Here is a 23,230-nt window from a genome sequence, read left to right as displayed (position 1 = left end):
GAATTCTCCTTTAAAACAATGGGCTAGCAACCTGTCATTATTTGAATCTCAATTCTATCATCAAGCCAAAAAGCTGAATGTGGCCTACCAGTCTTTTCAAGACTGTTGGCTCTGTCTACCCCGCAAGGGATAAAAACGTGATCATATCTATGTATGTATGTATGTATGAGTGGTAAGTCACGCGCATACCAACAGGACTATCCCTTAGTTGCCTTTTACGACATCAATGGGAACGAGATGGAGTGGTCCTATTCTTTTTTTTATATGATTTATTTTCAAATGAAACTTACCACTCATAAAGTTGTAAATTAACGGATTGATAGCGGAGTTGGCATAACACATGACGTGTGATATCAGCGCGGCGGTTGAAAGTATGTCTGTCTGTTCCATGTCCACTGTGTATCTGTAACAGACAAGAAAAATCATCTTTAATCAATGTAGTGAAAAAGTGCATGCGATGACCTTTTTTCTGAATAAAACCACCAGTTGAAAAAAAGCGACTAAGGAATAGGCTTATAAAATTTAGATTCTTCGACCATTTCATGTCGTTCCCATTGATGTCGTAAATGGCGACTAAGCGATAGGCTTATAAATTTTGGATTCTTCTTTTAGGCGATGGTCTAGCACCTGTCACTATTTAAATCCCAATTTTATCATTAAGCCAAACAGTTTAACGTGGCCTATCAGTCTTTTCAAGACTGTTGGCTCTGTCTACATCTTGTATATTTATTTGTATTTTAGTTTTACACGTACCTATCTCTTTAGTGAAAATGTTCATTGGAAATGATTTTTTTTAGGTAAGGATAAGAATAGGCGACTAAGGGATAGGCTATAAACTTGGAATTTTTCTTATAGGCGATGGGCTAGCAACCTGTCACTATTTAAATCTCAATTCCATAATTAAGCCGAACATGGCCGATCAGTCTCTTCAAGACTGTTGGCTCTGTCTACCCCGTAAGGGATATAGACGTGATTACATATGTATGTATGTATTTATTGATCTAAAAACATTAAGATGATCAAATACTTCAACAACAAAAACCAAAGGTGAGATCTTATGAAAATAACATACATACATACAAAAAAGGTCGCCCAAGGAAATTAACATATAGCACAGTAGGAAACTCAATTTTGACACGTCAATCAGCCATTGTTGGACAGGGTGTGACAAAGCCACATCGACAAACGCTTAGGGATTTACGCGGGAATTTCTTCTCTTTTTTTTTTAACAATAAATCATGGACATGTCGACGATTTTAGTGACATACATTTATATGTCTACTAGCTGTCCCGGCAAACGTACTTTTGCCATGTAAATAATTTAAAATTAAAAAAAATGTTAAGGGTGGACAACCCTTAACTCTTAGGTGTATGAAAAATAGATGTTAGCCGATTCTCAGACCTACTGAATATGCATGCAAAATTTGGTTAAAATCGGTAAAGCCGTTTCGGAGGAGTACGGAGACGAACATTGTGACACGAGAATTTTATATATAAGATAAGTATGTAATCACGTGTATAAGACAAGACCAATATAGTCTTGAATGAAAGCACGTTGAACTGTTCGGCTTGTGATAAATTGAGATTGAAAGATAGGTAGATTGGTCGCTAGTCCATTGTCTCAAAGACCAAGTTTATTAGCCTATCCCTAAGTCGTCTTTTACGACAATACACTAATATGTGTATTTTCAAGGTTTTTTAAGTGCCGTGTCTTTCCCGGCATCAATAAAAAGAATAGGACCACTCCATCTCTTTCCCGTTGATGTCGTAGAAGGCGACTTAAGGATAGGCTTATAAACTTGGGATTCTCCTTTTAGGCGATGGGCTGGCAACCTATCACTGTTTGAATCTCAATTCTATCATCAAACCAAAAAGCTGAACGTGGCCTATCAATCTTTTCAAGACTGTTGGCTCTGTCTACCCCGCAAGGGATATAGACGTGACGTATAAATGCGTGTGTGTGTAAGTAAGATATTTTATAACACAGGCCACTCTAGATATAATCCGATTTGTAGCCTTATTTGTATTTCATCAGAATACGAATATTTATCTTAACCAAATTTGTGTCCTGACGTTTGAGACGCACATACATACATAGATATGTGGGCAAATATTGGCCCTTTTTCCTTCAGACAAAACGTGTTCGGAATTCAAAATGATACCGCTTTGTTTTTTTTTCTTTTTTTTTTAAAGTCGACTTGATCGTTTAACTTGGAGAAAATAAGATAATGTTTTTTGTTTTCTGGCGATATTCGATTTATTTGGATCGAGTCGAGAAGAAAGTGATTTTGTAAGTATCACACGTATCTCTTTAGTGAAAATGTTCATTGGAAATTATTTTTTTTATTTGCTTACCTTACTTTTTAGGTAAGCATAAGAATAGGCGACTAAGGGAAAGGCTTACTTTTTAGGTAAGGATAAGGATAGGCTTATGACCCTCGGATTCTTGTTTAAGGCGATGGGCTAGCAACTTGTCACTTTTTACGACATCCATGGGAAAGATATGGAGTGGTCCTATTCTATAGTAATTAACAACTTACCTCAAATATACATAATATGTTGGACCCTAATTAAGTTGCGGCTTAAGTAAATAACCTTTTAAGGAATCATTCAGGCATAAAGAAAACTTGCTTAATTAATTGGATAATTTGACTAATTAACTGAATTGGAGATACGCATTTTTTTTACAATTACTATGACTATTAATTAGTAGGTTCATTGCCATTTTAAAGGGACAAAAGATTTATAAGCTAGGGATTCTTGTTTTAGGCGATGGACTAGCAACCTGTCACTATTTGAATCTAAATTCTATCATCGAGCCAAGTAGGTAGCTGACCGTGGCCTGTCAGACTTTTCAAGACTGTTTGTTGGCCCTGTCTACCCCGCAAGGGATATAGACGTCACTACATTATGTACCTACGTATGTAAATAAATGATCAAGGTCATCACCCGTTTTTCATTGCAGATCTGTCCGTAAAAAATCGGTCTGCCGATAAAATTCCTTGTAGTGTAAAAACGCCCTTACTTAGAGAGGCAAATTAATTTATCCGTCATTAAGTGGAAAGCGATTCAAAAAGGTTTGAATTTAAAGTTTTTCAAATACGAATTCTCTTTGTGCAAGGTTCAATGACTTTGAAACTAACTTTAATTAATAAATTTACTAGCTGTTTTCCTGGGATTCACTCATTTAAATTTCTAGAAGAATAAAACAATTACCCTATGTGTGACCGTGGCAAATTCGTACAAAATCGGCCTTGTGGTTTACCCGTAAAATATAAGATTGATTGACTGTTTTTAGCATAAAAGTAACAAGTACCTGGTTGACCGAGCAGTGATCAATAAAACTAAAATAATAAAAACAAAAAGAACTATCGACATTCGAATTGAAACCCGATCGCTCTGATTTTTTTTACCGTTTCAAACTTGGAGTACCTACTCAATAATTATTACAAATATATGTATATGTATACATACATACTTATATTTATTCAAAAATATTGCTCGTTTAATTGGACATGTAATCATGGAAAAAAAATTAAGTAACTTTATCAACTTAAAACCTTTTTACATGCTTACTCACTATTTAGTTAATGAACTACTGTTTTGAGGCTCTGTTTAATCGTTTTCCTCTATGACTATACCAAAGACCTATATTTATTTATAAAAACCAGCACAAAATCACATCCCAGTAGCATGTGCGTGTGAAAAGTGTCACTCGTTCCAAAAATACAAGCGAAGCTAAACAACTTATGATTAATGTTTATAGGATTGTCATCCACTGTCGTTTATCGTGTCAAAATATATAGTACAGCTGAACGCCTTCCAGTATTTTCAAGATAGTGGATTCTATCTACCCTGTAAAGGATGAAGACGTGACTATGACTGTTAATTTTTTTACCGTATCATATACATACAGATTTCACCGTATTGTATACATACAGGTTTGTATGTATATAATACGGTGTTATATACATACAGGTTTGTATTTATATAATACGGTGAGGTGTATTAAAGGAGAGCGTCGGTGGCCGAATCGGTAAGGTGCCCGGTTAAGATGCGTGATGCGCAGATAGGCACAGGTTCAAAACCTACCTTGGCCATGTGACAATGTCTATTTTCAAAGTTATGTACATCAGTTTAAATACTAACTGATGCTCTTACGATGTGGGAAAACATCGTGAGGAAACCTGCACATTCAGGTAACTGAATGACTAACTATGGATCCAATACGGGTTAGGTTTACCTGCAATGTTTGCGGATGTCAGATGGGAGTCGCTTCGTGTAAAAACCTGACTCATCTAATCTAGAATTCATGGTCGAAGGCATAACCCGATCTTCTCTCCAGAGAGGTTAGGATGCAACCGGGACTAAAGCCAGGAGTAAGAAGGAGAGCTTCATTAACAAGACTTTTCATCTTGACATGACCATTAACCACTCATCCTGAGAAATACATGACATACTATGAATTAAATAAAGGAAATCAAATCTACTTCATTCAGGCTGATAATATTTAAAAAAAAAAGTCAATAGCGCTTGTAAAATTATAACAAAAAATTAAACACCTCAAACTGACAAGATATCTCGTATACTAAGGTACCTTAGTATACGAGAATATTATTCATTTTTTATTAATTTTTGTTAGCGTAGCGCATTACGCAGCTGTGGAGGCCTTACCTTATACTTACTCTGCTTAGTTACGTTATTGTGTACTTATTCTGAGTGTTAATTAAAACGACAATTTCGTATGTAAATCATACCTGTTCCTATACACATGAGATGAAAAGTCCCGTGTTCAAGTTCAATAACTCTTCGTTATAAAGTCATTCTTAAGGTCCATGCAAGCTTTTAGAAATAAGTAATTTAAATAAAACGTATGTAGTAACTACATTTGATAAATAAATAAAATAATTAATGAAGGTAAAAATTAATAATTAATCAATAAATAAATAAAATAATTGACTAATAAATAAAATAATTAAAACAATGTGTGATAAATTTAATGAATTAAAGAAGGTTGCCAAAAACAATAAATAATAAAGCATGAAATACGACTTTAATGTGTACACAATCACATCTACATCCCTCACGGGGTAGACAGAGCCAATGATCCATGACTGACAAAGGCCACATTCACCTGGGAGCATTAAATTCAAATGACTTAGGTCAAAAAGAAATCTTAAGTGCACATCGTTCAATTTTTTATTGAACAGAAATTTCCTCGTTCAGCGCTTCACATAACACATTCAAAGTGGAATTCTCTTTGATTCCTTTGGAAAATATTAAATCTAACATGTAAGTACCTAAGCTCAATCAGTTAAGTAGGCTTTTGTAAATGTACCTTCTATTGTTTAGTTAGCTTCAGCTGAAAATCTTTTAATAGCAACGAAAAGCGTTCAATTCGGCCCTTTTTATTATCTGTGGAATGTCTGGGCCCTTTTAGGTCTATATCTAGATCGCCAGGGAGTGTATTGTGCAATCCCTATTGTTAAAACTACGTCTAAAGTTTGTAATGGTGTATTGTTATTTTGTTTCTATGTAATTTGAAAGGATGCGGGCCTTACAAATGATGCTATGAGTTTCATACTAATGTTATAAAGAGAGAAAATTTATATATTTTTTTATAATGAACGAACTCAAAGATTCATTCATTCATATAGTCACGTCTATATCCCTTGCGGGGTAGAGCCAGCAGTCATAAAGAGATTGATAGGCCACGATCAGCTGTTTGACTTATGATAGAATTGAGATTCAAATAGTGACAGGTAAACTCAAAGATACATACATTTAATCCCTTACGGGGAAAACAGAGCAAACAGTCTCGAAAAGATTGAAAGGCCACGTTATGCTGTTTGACTTTATGACAGAACTGAGATTCAAATAGTGACAGGTTGCTAGCTCATCGCCTACAAGGAGAATTACAAGTTTATCAACATTTCCCTTAGTTATACTTATAAACTAAAGGGAATCTACTGACCAACTTAAAAATGTTGGACCAATTTTGATAAAATTTACCACAAAGATAGATTCTGACTTTAAGGAGTAACATAAGCAACAATACTTTGTATCTTACTGTTGGGCATGTAAGTCTACGCGGGTGATACCCCTCGTGGAAAATGAGTGTTTAATACACACTTAGATACATAAACATACATGCCGTGTGGCACCAATACTAAAAAGAATGAAAAGTTGTAAAGCTTTAAAAAAAATTTACAACGATCTGTCAGAAGATTTGCCCTCAATTTTTTTTTTCAAAAAAAAAAAAAATAACCTCATTTCACAGCGGGCGGGCAGTTCAAAACGTTCTAAATTTTAATTGATAGGTAGCTTGAATGAAACTGATTAAGAGTGATAAAAAATGGCGTCATCACGAATATTTGAGGGGCTACGTCGAAAACTTTTTGAATGATTACGGGCTGTTAGGTTAAAAGCCTTATCGACATGGGTAAAATTGGTGGTCTTTCAACGAGATTAAACTGGGGAGAACAATATTTTATCGGTGGGATAATTTCACTTCGATCAAAGGTAGGAAGAATGTTAATTTTTTTTTAATATGTATTGAAAGTCTCCAGTGAATGATTTCTTTTTTTTTTCTTCTATGTTCCAGGCGAATAATAGTGATCGATAACTTATAAGCAATTTAATTTAATTAGTCTTAAATTAGAAATGATTTATATATGCCGCGTCACTGGTCTTATACTTGCCTTCAACAAAAATAAATATAAAATAGAAACTAAACTAACTTCATGATGTTTAAAATAAATAAATTATCAAGGAGGTTGTGGAGGGAAAGGTCGGAATGGGAAAGCCTAGACGAATATATCTTGATCAAATTAAGGACGTCCTGTTAAAGGGTCAGGTCAAGCGTACCGCGAAACCGCCGAGCTTGCATGATTATAGTTATTAATGTGGATGAAGCGAAGGAACTAAGCAGAGATCGTGGCAAGTGGAAAGGTATAGTCTCCGCCTACCACTCCGGGAAAAAGGCGTGATTTAATGTATGTTTTTATTAAAGAATAACTCACCTCAGCACAGAGAGAAGGTGTACAGGGAAATAGCAGACTGCAAACATAACGACCACAGCCACCAGCATCTTTGCCGCTTTCCTGCGGGAGCGAAGTTGTGCTGAAAACAAATAATTATTATTACATACATACATACATATAATCACGTTTATATCCCTTGCGGGGTAGACAGAGCCAACAGTCTTGAAAAAACTGATAGGCAACGTTCAGCTAATTGAGACAGAGTCAACAGTCTTTTCAAGGCTCTGTCTATCCCGTAAGGCATATATATACACGTGACTATATGTATTATTTGAGTACTCGTAGCATAATAAATGGACTAAAATTATTATTACGTATCATGGTCAATAATTCAGTTAGGTCAGACAAAAATACAAGATTTAGCGTAGGATAAATTCGATAATACTAAACAAATAAACGATTTTTATCGGAGGCAAAAATAAAAAATAATTTCGTCACAAAAAATAAGACGCAAAAAATGATATTGTTCTTCGTCACGTTTTCGACCTATATTCGTCATTGTACTGTAATATAATACTTTTGGGATATCCATTTCAATAAATAACGTGATTAATCATCATTGATGTTATAAATAGATAATGAAACAGTTTTATTTGTGAAAATAACATACATAGATGTCCTTGCCGGCGGGTAAACAATACATGTATATAATCACGTCTATATCCCTTGCGGGGTAGATAGCTAACAGTCTTGAAAAGAATTAGAGGTCACGTTCAGCTGTTTGGCTTAATGATAGAATTAAGATTCAAATAGTGACGGGTCGCTAGCTCATTGCTTAAAAGAAGAATTCCAAGTTTATAAGCCTATCCCTTAGTCGCCTTTTACGACGTCCATGGGCACGAGATGGAGTGGTCCTATTCTTTTTATTGATTTTTTACCGGGAAACTTGTTTATAAAAAAGCATATTCCCTTAGTCACTTCATACAGCATATTTTACAGTATGCGTGGGTGAAATTCTCACATTATTATATCACGTTCCTATAGAAAAACCATCTATTTATTTTCCACAGGCATATTTATGAGCGATGGATCAAACTCTTAAACAATATCCATTGTTGTTGCTAGGGCAATTCCGCTCATGATTGATTTGACTTTTATAACAAAAACCACAAAAATACGACGAGATAGGCTGAAAATTTTCTTGATAGAACGTCGGTGGTCGATTCGGTAAGTATCTGTATTTGTAAATTAACATCCGATAAAAATGCTGCAGTGTAGTTTGTTCCGCGGCTTCTTCTACACGTGCGCTTTGGAAGCGGTAGTAGTTATAATTAGATTTAAGTGATGTGATGTCAATAAGTGATACCTTGTAATTAATTTAGAAAATTTATTCTATTCTAAGGTGCCCGGTTAAAATGCTTGATGCGCAGAAAAGCACAGGTTCAAATCCTATCTGGCTATGTACCAATGACTCTTGTCTAAGTTATCTACATAAGTTTGAATACTAACTGATGCTCTTACGGTGAGGGAAAACACCGTGAGGATACCAACACATTTGCCTGGATGTGTAAACATGCATCCAATACGGGTTAGGTTTACCTGCAAAGGTTAGATGGGAGGCGTGTAAAAACCTAACTTACCCACTTCATAATAGAGGCGAATTTACAGTGAATTTGGGTAGGTTGATATGCCTGTTGTTGACTGTAATAGTTTGGAATTCTAGTAGATGATGATTCAACTATAGAACGATTACGTAGACTACATAGTTTATTTTTCTATTATTTATAAGCGGCCAGTGTTTGAACATGTTTTCAAATATTGTAACTTTTTAAATACATTCTTGTTATAAAAAAATCGGAACAAGCGATGGAATTATAAAAAACCATAGAGATACATACGCATTTAGACGTATTATGTATAAACTTCTAAATGCCTTGCGGGGTAAACGGAGTCAACAGTCTTGAAAAGACTGATAGGCCACGTTCAGCTGTTTGGCTTAATGTTAGAAACAGTGACAGGTTGATAGACCATCGCCATAAATACTTTAGAATTTGGATTAATGTCAGTATGTAAGATTGTACGCCCGCGTGAAAAATAACAAAAATAAATAAATAATTATAATTATGACAAAATTCGAAAATAAACGGTCGCACGTGATTTTTGGAAATCCAGTTAAGCATCTATCATACTTAACTTTATAAATATAGACACAGCAGTTTGATATGTGCGTTGATAAGTTAGTCAGTCAATTTCTTTTAAGACTTATACTAGCTAATAACTTTAAATGTGTTTAAGGTTAATTACACTTTCCAGGTGATATCACCTGGGTGATCAAGTTCCACATTTGTTTTCGTATATAAGGCGAACACGTCTAAGAAATCCGAATTTAAATCTGAGCAATAGTTTTTTTTGAAACACGTGTACAAACATTGAGACTTACAGACAGACAGACAGACCTTATTTTTTAACGATATTAACAAAAATATCAATAAAGAACTACTGAATACCAATTCAGTAGTTCTTTATTGATATTTTTTGTTCTTACTATTTTCAAATGTATATTCACCGAATGTTTTTTTTTTTATTCTTTTTACTTATTTGGTTATTTTTTTGACACGCCCACCGAGCACAGCCCGGTAAACCAGGTACTAGATTATGTGATACTAGAAATTACATAGAGATCAGAAAGTAAAAAACCTTTCCTATACTCGCTATGTTAAAAGCACCCTTGGGCCACCAAAACCTTACGCGTAATTTATTCCTAACACTTAAGATTTCATGCTGAGTTTTATTATGCGTTAGAACCGGTTAGTTCCTTTTGATCCATTTACAATTTGTGTGTCCCTCGGGAGACCCTTTTATGTAAATCGAATGTTGATTCTTGACTTACTAACCTACTGACTTTGGTATATGTTTATATTAGTTGAATATGGCGAGGGTCGAGTGGTAAAAGGTAGGAAATTAGAAACCTGGTTTTAAGGTTTTTTTTTTGGGATTTGGAATTGGGATAAGTCCGCCATTGTACGTATTTTTCTAAATCCAATATCTATTTTGTAATTTGTTATATTCATTTTTTTATGCAATAAAGAGTTTACAAACAAAATTACTCGCGAAAAATATAAAAAACTAAAATTAACTTTACTTTTTTAAATTAACGGTACTTTTGACATCTTACTGAGTACGTGACAGTGATTTTTCAATTTGCTTCGTAGGCTTCTAATTAATTGAACTTAATTTCTTTAGGTATATATGCCTATCCCATGGGATGACTGTTGGCTATGTCTATACTATACTATAACTTAACGATACTATATTTTATAATAAACACTTACATAGATAAAAATCCAAGACCCAGGCCAATCAGAAAAAGTTCTTTTCTCATCATGCCCCGAACGGGATTCGAACCCGGGACCTACGATGGCACAGACAAGCGTACTACCGCTGCGCCACAGTGGCTGTTAATAAACTAATAAAATAAAGATTCTTTTTTTAGGCCGTGTGGTTTCCGGCACCAATACAAAAAAGAATAGGACCACTCCATCTCTTTCCCATGGATGTCGTAAAAGCCGACTAAGGGGTAGGCTTATAAACTTGGGATTCTCCTTTTAGGCGATGGGCTAGCAACCTGTCACTATTTGAATCTCAATCCTATCTTAAAGCCAAATAGCTGAACGTGGCCTATCAGTCTTTACAAGACTGTAGGCTCTGTCTACCCCGCAAGGGATATAGACGTGATTGTATGTATGTATGTATGTATGTCTTTTTTTAGGCGATGGGCTAGCAAACTGTCACTATTTGAATTTCGATCCCATCATTTCTTCGTCAGCTTTGTTTATTAAGATATGATCCTGTGAATGTATTCCAACATGAAGCCTTACCTATAGCTGAACGTGGTCTCTCAGTGTCCAAGAGTGTTTAGCTACGGTATAATCACTTTATCATGGTTAAACTTCTTCTTCCTCCTGGCTTTAGTCCCGGTTGCATCCTCACCACTCTGAATAGGAGGCCGGAGTGTGCCTTTGACCATGGATCCTGGATTGGGTGAGTCAGGTTTTTACACGAAGCGACTCCCATCTGAGCTCCGCAACCTTTGCAGGTAAACCTAACCATATTGATCCATGGTTACACATCCAGTTGCCTGAATGTGCAGGTTTCCTCACGATGTTTTCCCTCACAATAAGAGCATCAGTTAGTTGGTGCGATTTGAACCTGTACCTTTTTGCGCATCACGCATTTTAACCTTACCGATTCGACCACCGACGCTCTGGCTATGGTATGTGCATACATATAGTCACGTCTACATCCCTTGCGGGGTAGACAGAGTCAACGGTCTTGACTGCAAGGCCACGTTCAGCTGTATGGCTTATCAGCTTTAAAAATAGTGTTTAAATACTAACTCTGTTCTGCCGGCGCCAACTTGATAGTTTCCGCTTGACCGGGAATCTTGTCTGACTTCCACAGAACCCTCACGATTTGGTAATAAGCCACCGTCATCAGCAACAGGGGGATTCTGAAACAAACGTTCAAATTATTTGATTAATTCGTATATTGTAATCGGTTCACTAGTTTTTGAGTTCATTCGTTTGAAACATACAAATCTTTTATCTTTATTACACACATACATATATATAATCACGTTTATATCCCGCGCGGGGTAGACAGAGCCAACAGTTTAGAAAAGACTTGTAGGCCACGTTCAGCTATTTGGCTTTAAGATAGAATTGAGATTCAAATAGTGACAGGTTACTAGCCCATCGCCTAAAAGAAGAATCCCAAGTTTATAAGCCTATCCCTTAGTCGCCTTTTACGACATCCATGGGAAAGAGATGGATGGTCCTATTCCTTTTTCTATTGGTGCCAGGAACCACACGGCACTTTATTGGTGCTGGGAACCACACGGCACTATCTTTATTATTAGTGGGTTTTAGCAAGGATAGGAAGGGATTCATGCAAGCATATTGGTTTAGAGTACTCTTGACCTGACCTTTCACTAGGACCTCTAAAATTTATCATGATGAAGACAATGACTCTAATAAATTGAATTCTCGGAATTTAAGATTTGATGAAGTTTAAGAGTTAATCTAATAAACTTAAAACTCAAAAACTATTTGTCCTTTTTAATGAAATTTTGGCACAGTCACAGAATGTAATTAAGTGCACGGCTTAAGTATTATATGGTACCTATATAGATACACACAAAGAATAATGTCTTTATTCCTTACTGTAGACAGAGACTAAAGCAACATCATTTAAAGTAACATTTTGTGTGTTGGTGGGCGTAAAGGTCACGAAAGTCATGACGTTTTAGTCAGAGCAGATGAAGATTGTATCTGATGGGTATTTTAGAATTAACTAAGGCAAAAAACCGGTAAAGAAATATTATGAAATAGTCGTGTCAGGATTTGAACGAGTAACTCACGCTTTTTTACTCGAGTCTATGTCATTAAACTAACGAAAACAGCCTTACCGATAATTTAACCGGTAATTATAAGAATATAACGGAAAATGACGGCATAAATAACGTTACCTGTGTTTATAACGTTAACCCCGTTTGTCAGTAATAATGTTACCCATTTTTTAATGGTATTCCAAGCCCTGACTATAACAGGTTGGCTGGAAGAGATCCCACTTAGGGATAAGCCCGCCTTTGTACTGTACTACTGTTTTATATTTGTAATGTGCTCCTTTAGTGAAAAATAAATCATTTACTTACTTACTTATAACCGTTCTTCTACTAAAGCTTTATTTGACCAGTCAACTCAAAATCAAAGAGTAATATATATCCTACTACTATTATAAAGGCGAAAGTTTGTATGGATGTTTGTTACTCTTTCACGCAAAAACTACTGAACCGATTACCATGAAATTTGGTATGTAGGTAGCTGAAGACCCAGAATAACACATAGGCTACTTTTTATCCCAGAGTTCCCGCGGGATTGATAGGGTTTCCATGCGGACGAAGTCGCGGGCGGCCTCTAGTATAATATAATTCGACGGCGAACGATTAAAACAAGGCGAATCACTCGTCCCGTCAATTTTGAGTGACACGCATAATTATTAAACATCACTGCTCACCATGAAAGTTGCCAACAATTAAAATTAAAAAAAAATATGGCGACACTTTTTCTTTCAACTAGGTCAAAAAAGTTTTCCAAGGGAAATTACGTGGCACTTCAGAAGAAATTCGTCGAACTTCAAAGGCGAGGAAACTCGTACAAAATATACTTGGGATAAAAATGTATCCCGAGAAAGGGACTTTTAATTTAAAGCGAGCAGATTAATACGTCAAGTTAAGGGTTGGTTCTCATTAGGACAGGCCGTAGCTTAATCTCACGCTGTCTGTATAATTCTGTGCCTACTCCTCCGGGTAAGAGGCATTATTTTATGTAAGTTATTATGTACAATCAGGAGATTAAATTGTCTGGCGGTGTAATAGAAAAATCAATTATATTTCTATTCAGTGATCCTTCTAAAATTCATTCATTTATATAAATACTAGCGACCCGCCCCGGCTTCGTACGGGTGCATAATTATAAATGTTATTATACAAAAAAGCCTTCCTCTTGAATCTCTCTACCTGTTACAAAAAACCGCATCAAAATCCGTTGCGTAATTTTAAAGATTTAAGCATACAGACAAACAGACTAAAATAGCGACTTTGTTTTATACTATGTAGTGATATTGTCGCATTTCAATTTGGCCTCTATCCTATATACTAGCAAACGAGCTCTAATTGTATAGAAATAAATAAATATATCTGGTCGGCCTAAGTAGTTCCGCGCGCAGCCAGCACGGAGTGAATAACCCATATATTTTATTGTTTAACTACCGACAATTTGTACGCGTCCACTAAATGTTAATATTTGAAGTTCTCATTGTAAGTGAATTTTTTGTAGATTCTTTATGAGAATAAATTTTTACCCTGAACCGATTACGATGAAATTTAGTATGTGGCTAGCTGAAGACCCAGAATAACACATCGGTTATGATACGGTTATAAAGCGGACGAAGTCGCGGGCGGCCATTGGTATTACAATAAATTTATAAGCAAGTGTATTTATTACAAAGGGCACCGTTCTAATGAGAATCATCCCTTACACATCAAGTTAAAACAAACTTTTCCTCTGCGACATTTAATTTGAGTTGAAAGTCAATTTGTCGTTAAAGTCAATAATTAAAGGTGTCAAATTAAATGAATTTTAGATTTGATAGATACTAACTTTTATTGGCAAGCGCGAATTTACCACCACCTACAAAGACTATAGGTTATTCGCAAATCCCACGGAAACTTTAGTAGGAGTAAGTACATATCCCGGTAAAACCTACCCTATGTCCTTTTCCAGACTCTTAATCTATACATATAATAAAACAGTAAAAATATTTTGTCTGTACATTTAATATTTTTGACTGAAATGGATAGAGGGACACATAGAATGAATAATAGAAAGCATAAATATTTAATAAATAGAAAAAATAAATATAATTAAGATTCAACTCGAAATTTACATGGACGAAGTCGCGGGCAATAGCAGTAATACATACGAGAAATTTCAAGAAGATTGGTTCAATAGATAACGCGTGAAGAGGAAACAAACAAACTTACTTTTGCATTTTCAATATAAGTTGAGGCCATTTTGACCGCCATTACGCGGAAGTGTTAGCTATTATTTACTTTTCGGTAATTTCTTTTCAAAACTTTCTTATTTAGACGTCGAGTATCTTTGTTAATATAACATATAATCATGTCGTTATCCCCTGCGGGGTAGACAGAGCCAACAGTTGTCAAAAGACTGAAAGGCCTCGCTTAGCTGCTTGGCTCAATGATATAATTAGTATCCTTGCTAAAACATACATATATATATATATATATATAAATAGTACGTCTTTATCACTTACAGGGTAGACAGAGCCAATACACAAAAGACTCAAAGGTCACGTTTAGCTAGAATTTAAATTCAAATAGTGACAGGTAGCTAGCCCATCGCATGAAAGAGGAATCCCAAGTTCATAAGCTTAATTTCCATGGATAAATCTATCACAATTAGAATCTCAATTTAATCATTAAGCCTAACAGCTGAACGTGGCTTATCAGTATTTACAAGACTAATGGCTATATAAATAGACGTGATTATATGAATGAATGAATAAATAGAAATTAACCTTTATAATATACTACTTAGATATAGATATAGTGCACGAGTTTTCGCCCGCTTCTCAAGGGAAGTGACAAAAATCTCGGCTGACATAAAAAAGATGTTTGAGTGACAGTGATTGAAACCCCACGCATGACACTGTAGTAAGGCCAGTCACATACATACGGAAATTCGTTTCCTGGAATCCTAATATTTTTCATTCACATCTACAGTTCGAAATAAGTCGTGAAAAAAGGTTATTCCTCACTCTTACATGTCAACTACCAAGTCAATAAAGTTCTGTAAAACTAATTTACAGCTTCACCTTTTCCAAATAAGCCATTGAAAACCGAAAATAAACAAACAAAGACAGAAAATTTTCACTTGAAACGAAAAGTAATTGCTAAGACTAATTCGTTACTCGTGAAGGGTCAGTTTAAAAAAAAAACATTTAACCATTCAAAAAGGTCAGATAGCTTGGGGTTCTGTAACAGACTGCTAAATCCATTAGCGCGGAACCCTTTTCAAATGACGCAATATTCCTTCAATACAATGTATTATTTCACAGCATTGTGTCACAAAAATGGAGACGAAATCTTTTGGCGCGAGGGGGAAAGTAACCAAATTATTTTTAAAGGTTCAAGGGCGCCATTACGATTGTCTGAAAAAGTTCTTTGATATGTTAAACAACTGTATCAGGCCGCCTATTTAGATGTCGCCTGTCGATTACAATTTAAATGTCGCAAAAAAGAAAAAAAAAAAACAATTGATTAAAAATAACTGGCGGGTTGCGGACACAGAGTATCCACGGGCTCAGGGAAAATAAAAAGACCGTTTTAAAAAAAGAATAATTTTAAAAATAGACACTGGTGAGGCCAAAAAGATTTACCACAAGGTTCGATGTAAATAAGTAGCATTCAAATTAAAAAAAAAGAAGTTTACGCGCGTAATTCAGTTATAACGGAATAATTATTAGGTATGAGGCAATTATTATCGACTAAAAAATTTGTGTATAAGATTCAAAAACAAAAGAATGAGTAAAGTAGTTATAGGTGGGTGAGGTACCTAAAACTATATACCTACGTCTTTAATAATTTAACGACGAGCTACAAATTCTAGTAAGTTATACGTAATAGTTGTCACGTAATTGATATCTCATGTATCATTTAAGAGAGTAAATTCCAAGTACCTATTGTATTACCATTGAGCTTTATTTTTACATCCATTTTATATTCTACTTGCAGTTGCCCGCGACTTCGTCCGCCTTGAATCTCTATAACATAACATTTACCTACATACATACATATGGTCACGTCTATATCCCTTGCGGGGCAGACAGAGCCAATAGTCTTGAAAAGACTGAATGGCCACGTTCAGCTATTTGGCTTAATGATAGAATTGAGATTCAAATAGTGACAGGTTACTAGACCATCGCCTAAAAAAGAATCCCAAGTTTGTAAGCCTATCCCTTAGTCGCCTTTTACGACATAACATTTAATCACGTCTTTATTTACTATAAAGACCTAATCTTTAATCTTAAAATTCAACAGCTGAGTATGCAATAGAAAACGCTTTGTTGATAGACATTAAAATGTATCAGAAAATTCTTTAACTACTTATTATACTTTCGTTATATTAGATCACAGGCAAAGCTCCTAGATACCTTTTCCATATAAGTTAAACAAGATCCTCAGAACTAGACCCAATATTATCCAATATTCAGTTTGCTACAACTTTCACGTGTCGACGATCCTTTATGCCTAAAACGATCAATATATTTTAATATTCTTTTGTACTTATATATCAAAGGGAAAGGTGTCTGCGGATTGAGTTGAAAATTATATACATACGCATCATCACGTCTTTATTCCTTGCGGGGTAGACAGAGCCAACAGTCTTGAAGACTGAAAGGCCGCTTTTATATCTAGTTTGCCGTTTGACTGGAAGAGATCCCTTCATGGGATAAGTCCGCCATTGCAAGTGATTTATTTATTTTACATCAACGTACAATTTCTTGTAATTGTGTAAATTTGTATGCAATAAAGATATTACAAAGTAAAGTGACCAGAGAAAATAAATCGTGGACAAATCGTCACAGAATAACTGTTGATATAATGAAACGTTTCGTGTTGAAAGATGACAAAATTATTCTGGGCATAGAATAACAATGAAACGTTTCAGATTTCTGCGACACTGGGGATAAGTTCTACGAAGTTTGATTTTTTGCGATAGTGTTTAAGACGATTAATTATTTTAAATTAATCTCAATTTCGTGTAATCCCTGGATTTCGTCAAGGTCCCAATTACAAATGTTGTCCTAATCTCAGATAAATATAAAAAGGATGACCTTTGGTGGTCGAAAATGTGCCTGATTACAAAACAAATGACTTTTTTGTGTAATGAACATTTACTTGATTACCTACTAACATAGTTTTCACCGATTACAACGCAGTTGCCTGATTACGTGGTTTTCCTGACAACATTTTCCTTACCGTTAGAGCGTCGATTACCACTCAAATCTATAATATAAAATTGAATCGCTAAATGTGTTGGTAAGCGCATAACTCAAGAACGCCTTTTTTTTTTAATATTCGTCGAATCTCAAGGATGGTTTTTAAGGCGAAAAAATATCAAATAATTGCCTAAAAAATTTTAAAAACAGTCCTTTTCTTTATCACATACAAACGTTTTCTAACTAATACGTACAGACAATTTGAGCTTTATTGCTAATGTATAAAGTTTACTGTTGTCTAAGCAATGTAGGTCTAATAGATAGGAACAAAAACTGTCATATTACAAATCTTTTTGACAGAACGAAGTCTGTCGGGTCCGCTAGTTTAAAATATAATCTTTAGAATACGGCCGAGTATTTGGAATCGACTCGATAATTTTCTCACTTTTTGGAGCCTATTGAAAATTAATTTTATCTACTCACGTGTAAATAAATACGACCTTCATGAGATGCCAGATGAGGTCGCTGCTGGAAGACCAGGTGGGCATACACTGCATCAGCAGTTCCAAATCGAAGCGGAGGGGAACCGGCTTCAGAGCTGTAAGGACTACCAGCTCTGGGGCGTCTGTTGGGAAAATAAAAGGAAATTAATAACATACTTTATTACATCATCGGTAAGGTATAAAATCGTGGTTACTATCATCATACTTATATAAGAAGAAGAAAATGCTGCAGTGCAGTTTGTTACCGCTTCTTCTGCACTGACGCCTTGGAAGCGGCAGTAAACTTGGTTTTTAAGTAATTTATTTGACGTCAACCAATGTTGTTAAACCATACGTTTTGACAATTATTAAGCGATATATAGTATCCTATAGTACTGAATAAAAAATTTGAATTTTTGAATTTTGAACTAATATCTTCTTCCTCCTGCCGTTAGTTCCAGTTATATCCTCATTTTTCTGGAGAGGAACCTGGGGTTCGCTTTTTGACCATGACCCTGGATCGGGCGAGTCAGGTTTTTACATAAAGAGACTCCTTTTTGATCTCCGTAAATTTGCCAGAACCTAACCCGTATTTGATCAATATAACTTATGTTTTTGGGTGACTCATGTAAGAACCCTATGTTTTTATTAGAAAAGAATAGAATAGAATAGATTTGTTTTTAAAATTGGACACAAGGTATCACTTAATGACGTCACATCACTTAAATCTAATTATAACTACTACCGCTACCAAAGCGCATGTGTAGAAGAAGCGACAGAATAAACTACACTGCAGCATTTTCATCGGACGTCAATTTACAAATATAGATCTCTTAAAACTACTTCGTGCACATTGTCTACATTAAAAAACATATTCGAGTATCTTTACCACTTAACAAACATCGCTTCGCATTTCGGCCACAAAGAAGTTTAACATTTTCTAACGGTGTAAAATTTGTTGAATTATTATTGATATATTTTCGGCAAGCTGTCATTGCTTGATAAATCTATGTTTCCATTGTTCAGCAAGGATTTATTGTTCACCTTTGTTAAACTTTTAATGAGGAAAGTGAGGTGAAATTTAATTGAATAAGCATAACTTTCCTCAGTAACATCCTATGAAAATTTAGTGATTAATTTTAGAACAATGATTTTGTTAGCTGCCTTCGTGATTAGGTAAGGCGTCTGCCTTATGACTCTAGGTAAATTTTATTTCTTCTCTTAATACCCTTGTGGAGACATCACTGTCACATCATAGCGAAGAAATTGACGCGCCGAGCCAATAGCTGCGAAGAGTCTAAATCGCGATTACAAAGATTTCACGGATTGGAGCATATATGCACACCTCGCACCTCAGTAACAAAAAAGGAATAGGACCACTCCATCTCTTTCCCATGGATGTCGTAAAAGGCGACTAAAATCTAGGCTTATAAACTTGGGATTCTTCTTTTAGGCGATGGGCTAGCAACCTGTCACTATTTGAATCTCAATTCTATCACTAAGCCAAACAGCTGAGCTTGGCCTATCAGTATTTTCAAGACTGGTGGCTCTGACTACCCCGCTAGGGAAATATACGTGATCATATGTATGTATGTATGTATGTATGCACACCTCCGACACAACATCTGTCATGTCGTCTGTCGCGCGGTTCCCCAGGCATCACACCTAGCCTGGCGGAAGATCTTCCCTTTGGTGGCGGTCGAGCCCGAATCGTCCGCCGCTACTTTCTCTAGGTTATACACACATACATACATAAAATCTCGCCTCTTTCCCGGAGCGGTAGGCAGAGACTGCCTCTTTTCACTTGCCACGATCTCTATATATATATTTTTTTTTTATAATAAATAAATATAAACAGGACAAATTAAACAAATTGAGTTAGCCTCGAAATAAGTTCGAAACTTGTGTTACGAGATACTAACTCAACGATACTAGATATATTTTAGAATAAATACTTATTATATACATAGATAAACATCTAAAACCCAGGCCAGTCGGAGAAAGTTCGTTTCTCATCATGCCCTGACCGGGATTCGAACCTAGGACCTCCGGTGACACAGACAAGCGCACTACCGCTGCGCCACAGAGGCCGTCAAACGCCACGCCATATGCTGACAAGAAACTTACTGAATGTGAGCGATATTGCCCAGATGACGAGTATGGCGGTCTTGGCGCGGCCTGTTGTGGACTTGAACTTCAGCGGGAAGCAGATCGCGTACCAGCGGTCCACCGAGATGAACGTGAGGGTTAGCACTGACACGGACACGGAGACTGACTGGAACAAAAGAGTTTTATAGATGACTAACTGTGCCCGCAACTTCGTCCGCGTGGATTATTTTGGGCATCATTGAAGCCTGAAAGGATGAATTTTCCTCGTTTTTTTCACATTTTCCATTTTTTCTTTCTTCCTCGATAAATGGTCTATTCAACGCAAAAATAATTTTACAATTCGAACCAGTAGTTCCTGAGATTAGCGCGTTCAAACAAACAAACAAACTCTTCAGCTTTATAATATTAAAGTATATAGAAGAATAACACATAGAGTGAAAATGGTAGCGGAGGAAAATTTATTGGATCATGTTTCTGATTGTATGATTTGATTGTACGAACACTAAACTTATAGATTCACTCATATAAATATATACGGGATAAATTACACCGATATTTAAGTACATACATACATATGATCACGTCTATATCCCTTGCGGGATAGACAGAGCCAACATCCTTGAAAATACTGATAGGCCACGTTCCTGTATGGGTTAATGACAGAATTGAGGTATTTAGAAAATATTTCAATGTTTATGAAAAAATTTGCTTCTTTCCAATCACGTGCCAATTCATCGAAAAAAGCGACCTATGTTCAACCTCGGGCAATAAACAATATTGATACAAAATTTTATAAAAATAATGCAGCTGTTTAGCCATAAAAGTGTAACAGACAGACAACCACATATATACTCGTAGAAAGTTCATTTGTTTGTTTGATACTTCTTCACACGTTAACAACTGAATTGATCTCCTTGAAATATTACGTATATACGAGTATAATTACGAGTCTGGAGAAGGACATAGATTACCTTTCATCCCAGTTAAAACTATAGCTCCCGTGAGATTTGCAAAAACCTATGTTCTTTTAAAGGTGGGGCGCTAATGTCGTCGCATTTCGTAAACCTTTAATAGGTAAGATGGCGTTAAATTCGTGTAAATTTACGCGTACGAAGCTGCTGGTAAAAACTAGAAAGAAGATAAATCGCGCTATGATACTTGGGATTCTTCTTTTAGGCGACAGACTAGCAACCTGTCACTATTTGAATCTCAATTCTATCATTAAGCCATACAGCTAAACGTGGCCTATCAGTCTTTTTAAGACTGTTGGCTCTGTCTACCCCGCAAGGGATATGGACGTGCAGGCAACCTTCTTGCTAGACGCCATAGTAACGGTTGCCATGGTTTTGTTAGTGAGAGATGTCAAAAATATTTTTTATTGTAAAAGCTTCTTAATTTTAATGTTCATAATATGTATAATTATTTTTTAACTGATAATTTTCTCTCCTCTTTTCTCCTTCTATCTTCTGTAGGAATTAAATATCTTTATAACTATACTTCCTACAGACGTGATTATATGTATGTATGTATGATACTTTGATGATGTAATGAGGTCTCAATTTGTCAACGTTACAATTGATAGAATTCTGCCAACCCTATTGATGTCAAGGTCGTGAACGATGAAAGGGTCAGACTCAAAGCCCTACTATTACCATGCAAACGGTTTAATAAGGATTTTAACAAGGATTGACTGCCTCTGTGGCGTAGTGGTAATGCGGTTGTCTGTGACACCGGAGGTCTCGGGTTCGAATCCCGGCCAGGGCGTGATGAGAAACGAACTTTCTCTTAGGGTTAATAGGGTCTTGAATGTTTATCATATAATTATTTATTTTGCTTAATTTTACAACTGTTTCAGTTTAACTAAGTTAAATATTATAACAAAATGAGAAAAAACAAAAAAAAGTTTAATGATGAAGTTAAAAGTGACGAATTTCAGGCCACCTACAAATGACACGTTTCCGTTCATATTTCTTTTAAACGATAGATCAAATTTATAAATTACTTGCTCATCAAATAAAATCTGATAATTACAGCTCTGGTATGTTTTTGTTTGTTTTTAATATCTTTATTGCAAAGAAATTTACACAGTAACAAGAAAATAGTAAGTACATAGTTATAAAAGGAACAGTAAAGAACAGACTACAGTTTTTTGTTTTTATTTTAAATAATTTCCATCTATCCCAACTGTGATCTTAATTTAACAGTACCTTCGTCAAGTATAGGGTCTAATCGTACAAATAACAAGAGATTTATTAAGCGGTTTTGCACTAATTTGTAAGAGCTAAATAAAGGTCCACGTACTTATGTTCTTTACTAAATTTTAATGTGCCGTGTGGTTCCTGGCACTAATAGAAAAAAGAATAGGGCCACTTTATCGGCTTATCCATGGATGTCGTTAAAGGCGACTAAGGGATAGGCTCATAAACTTGGGATTCTCTTTTAGGCGATGGGCTAGCAACCTGTCACTATTTGAATCTCAATTCTATTATTACCTACGCCAAACAAAAGCTGAACGTGGCCTGTGAGTCTTTTCAAGACTGCTGTCTCTGTATGTAAGACATTATATCGTTGCTGAGTCTTTGCGTATTATTTAATTATAATTAATTATTTTGTCATGAAGTTGCTTTGAAACTTCAAATAAATTTAAAGCGCAATTAACCTAGATATATAATACTTATTGTATTTGTAAAAATAAAGCTGATATGTTGTTGGTGGAAAAATAATCTAGTATTTACGAGCTGCTTCGGGTGCAGGTTTTTAAAGTCAACTAAGGGACAGGCTAATTTAGAGGATGGACTAAGGCTAGCAACCTTTCAATATGAATCTCAGTTGCTTCATTAAACCATACAGCTGAACATAGTCTTACTGTTGGCTCTGCCTACCCCGTATAGGATAAACACGTTATTGTATGTATTTATTCGACACATTTCAGGCTAAAGCTATTGATTGTGTAATTTATAAATTTCCAATGAACTCGTAGGAAAATTGGTTCGTAAAATAAAACAGATTAATTAATTCCCGTTAAAATTAATTAATTCGATACCGGATATTGAGTGAAAAATCTATGTGAAA

At 35.5% G+C, this 23,230-nt stretch overlaps 1 protein-coding gene across 1 annotated transcript in view; it reads right to left on the bottom strand.

Moving 5' to 3' along the window:
- Positions 1 to 23,230, bottom strand: part of LOC106135895 (orexin/Hypocretin receptor type 1) — a 73,843-nt gene that overhangs the window by 1,258 nt on the left and 49,355 nt on the right. The window contains exons 3-7 of the mRNA XM_060951291.1: positions 20,177 to 20,324; positions 18,051 to 18,192; positions 11,381 to 11,493; positions 7,023 to 7,122; positions 291 to 403 (exon numbers count right to left, since the gene is read on the bottom strand). Of these exons, the coding sequence (XP_060807274.1) occupies positions 291 to 403; positions 7,023 to 7,122; positions 11,381 to 11,493; positions 18,051 to 18,192; positions 20,177 to 20,324 (616 nt within the window). The remainder of the gene's footprint in view (positions 1 to 290; positions 404 to 7,022; positions 7,123 to 11,380; positions 11,494 to 18,050; positions 18,193 to 20,176; positions 20,325 to 23,230) is intronic.

The sequence above is a fragment of the Amyelois transitella genome, chromosome 24, assembly GCF_032362555.1.
Source record: "Amyelois transitella isolate CPQ chromosome 24, ilAmyTran1.1, whole genome shotgun sequence".
Lineage (NCBI taxonomy): Eukaryota > Metazoa > Arthropoda > Insecta > Lepidoptera > Pyralidae > Amyelois > Amyelois transitella.
Note: the sequence above shows the minus strand (reverse complement) of the source record. Positions and strands in the feature narration are given on the sequence as shown.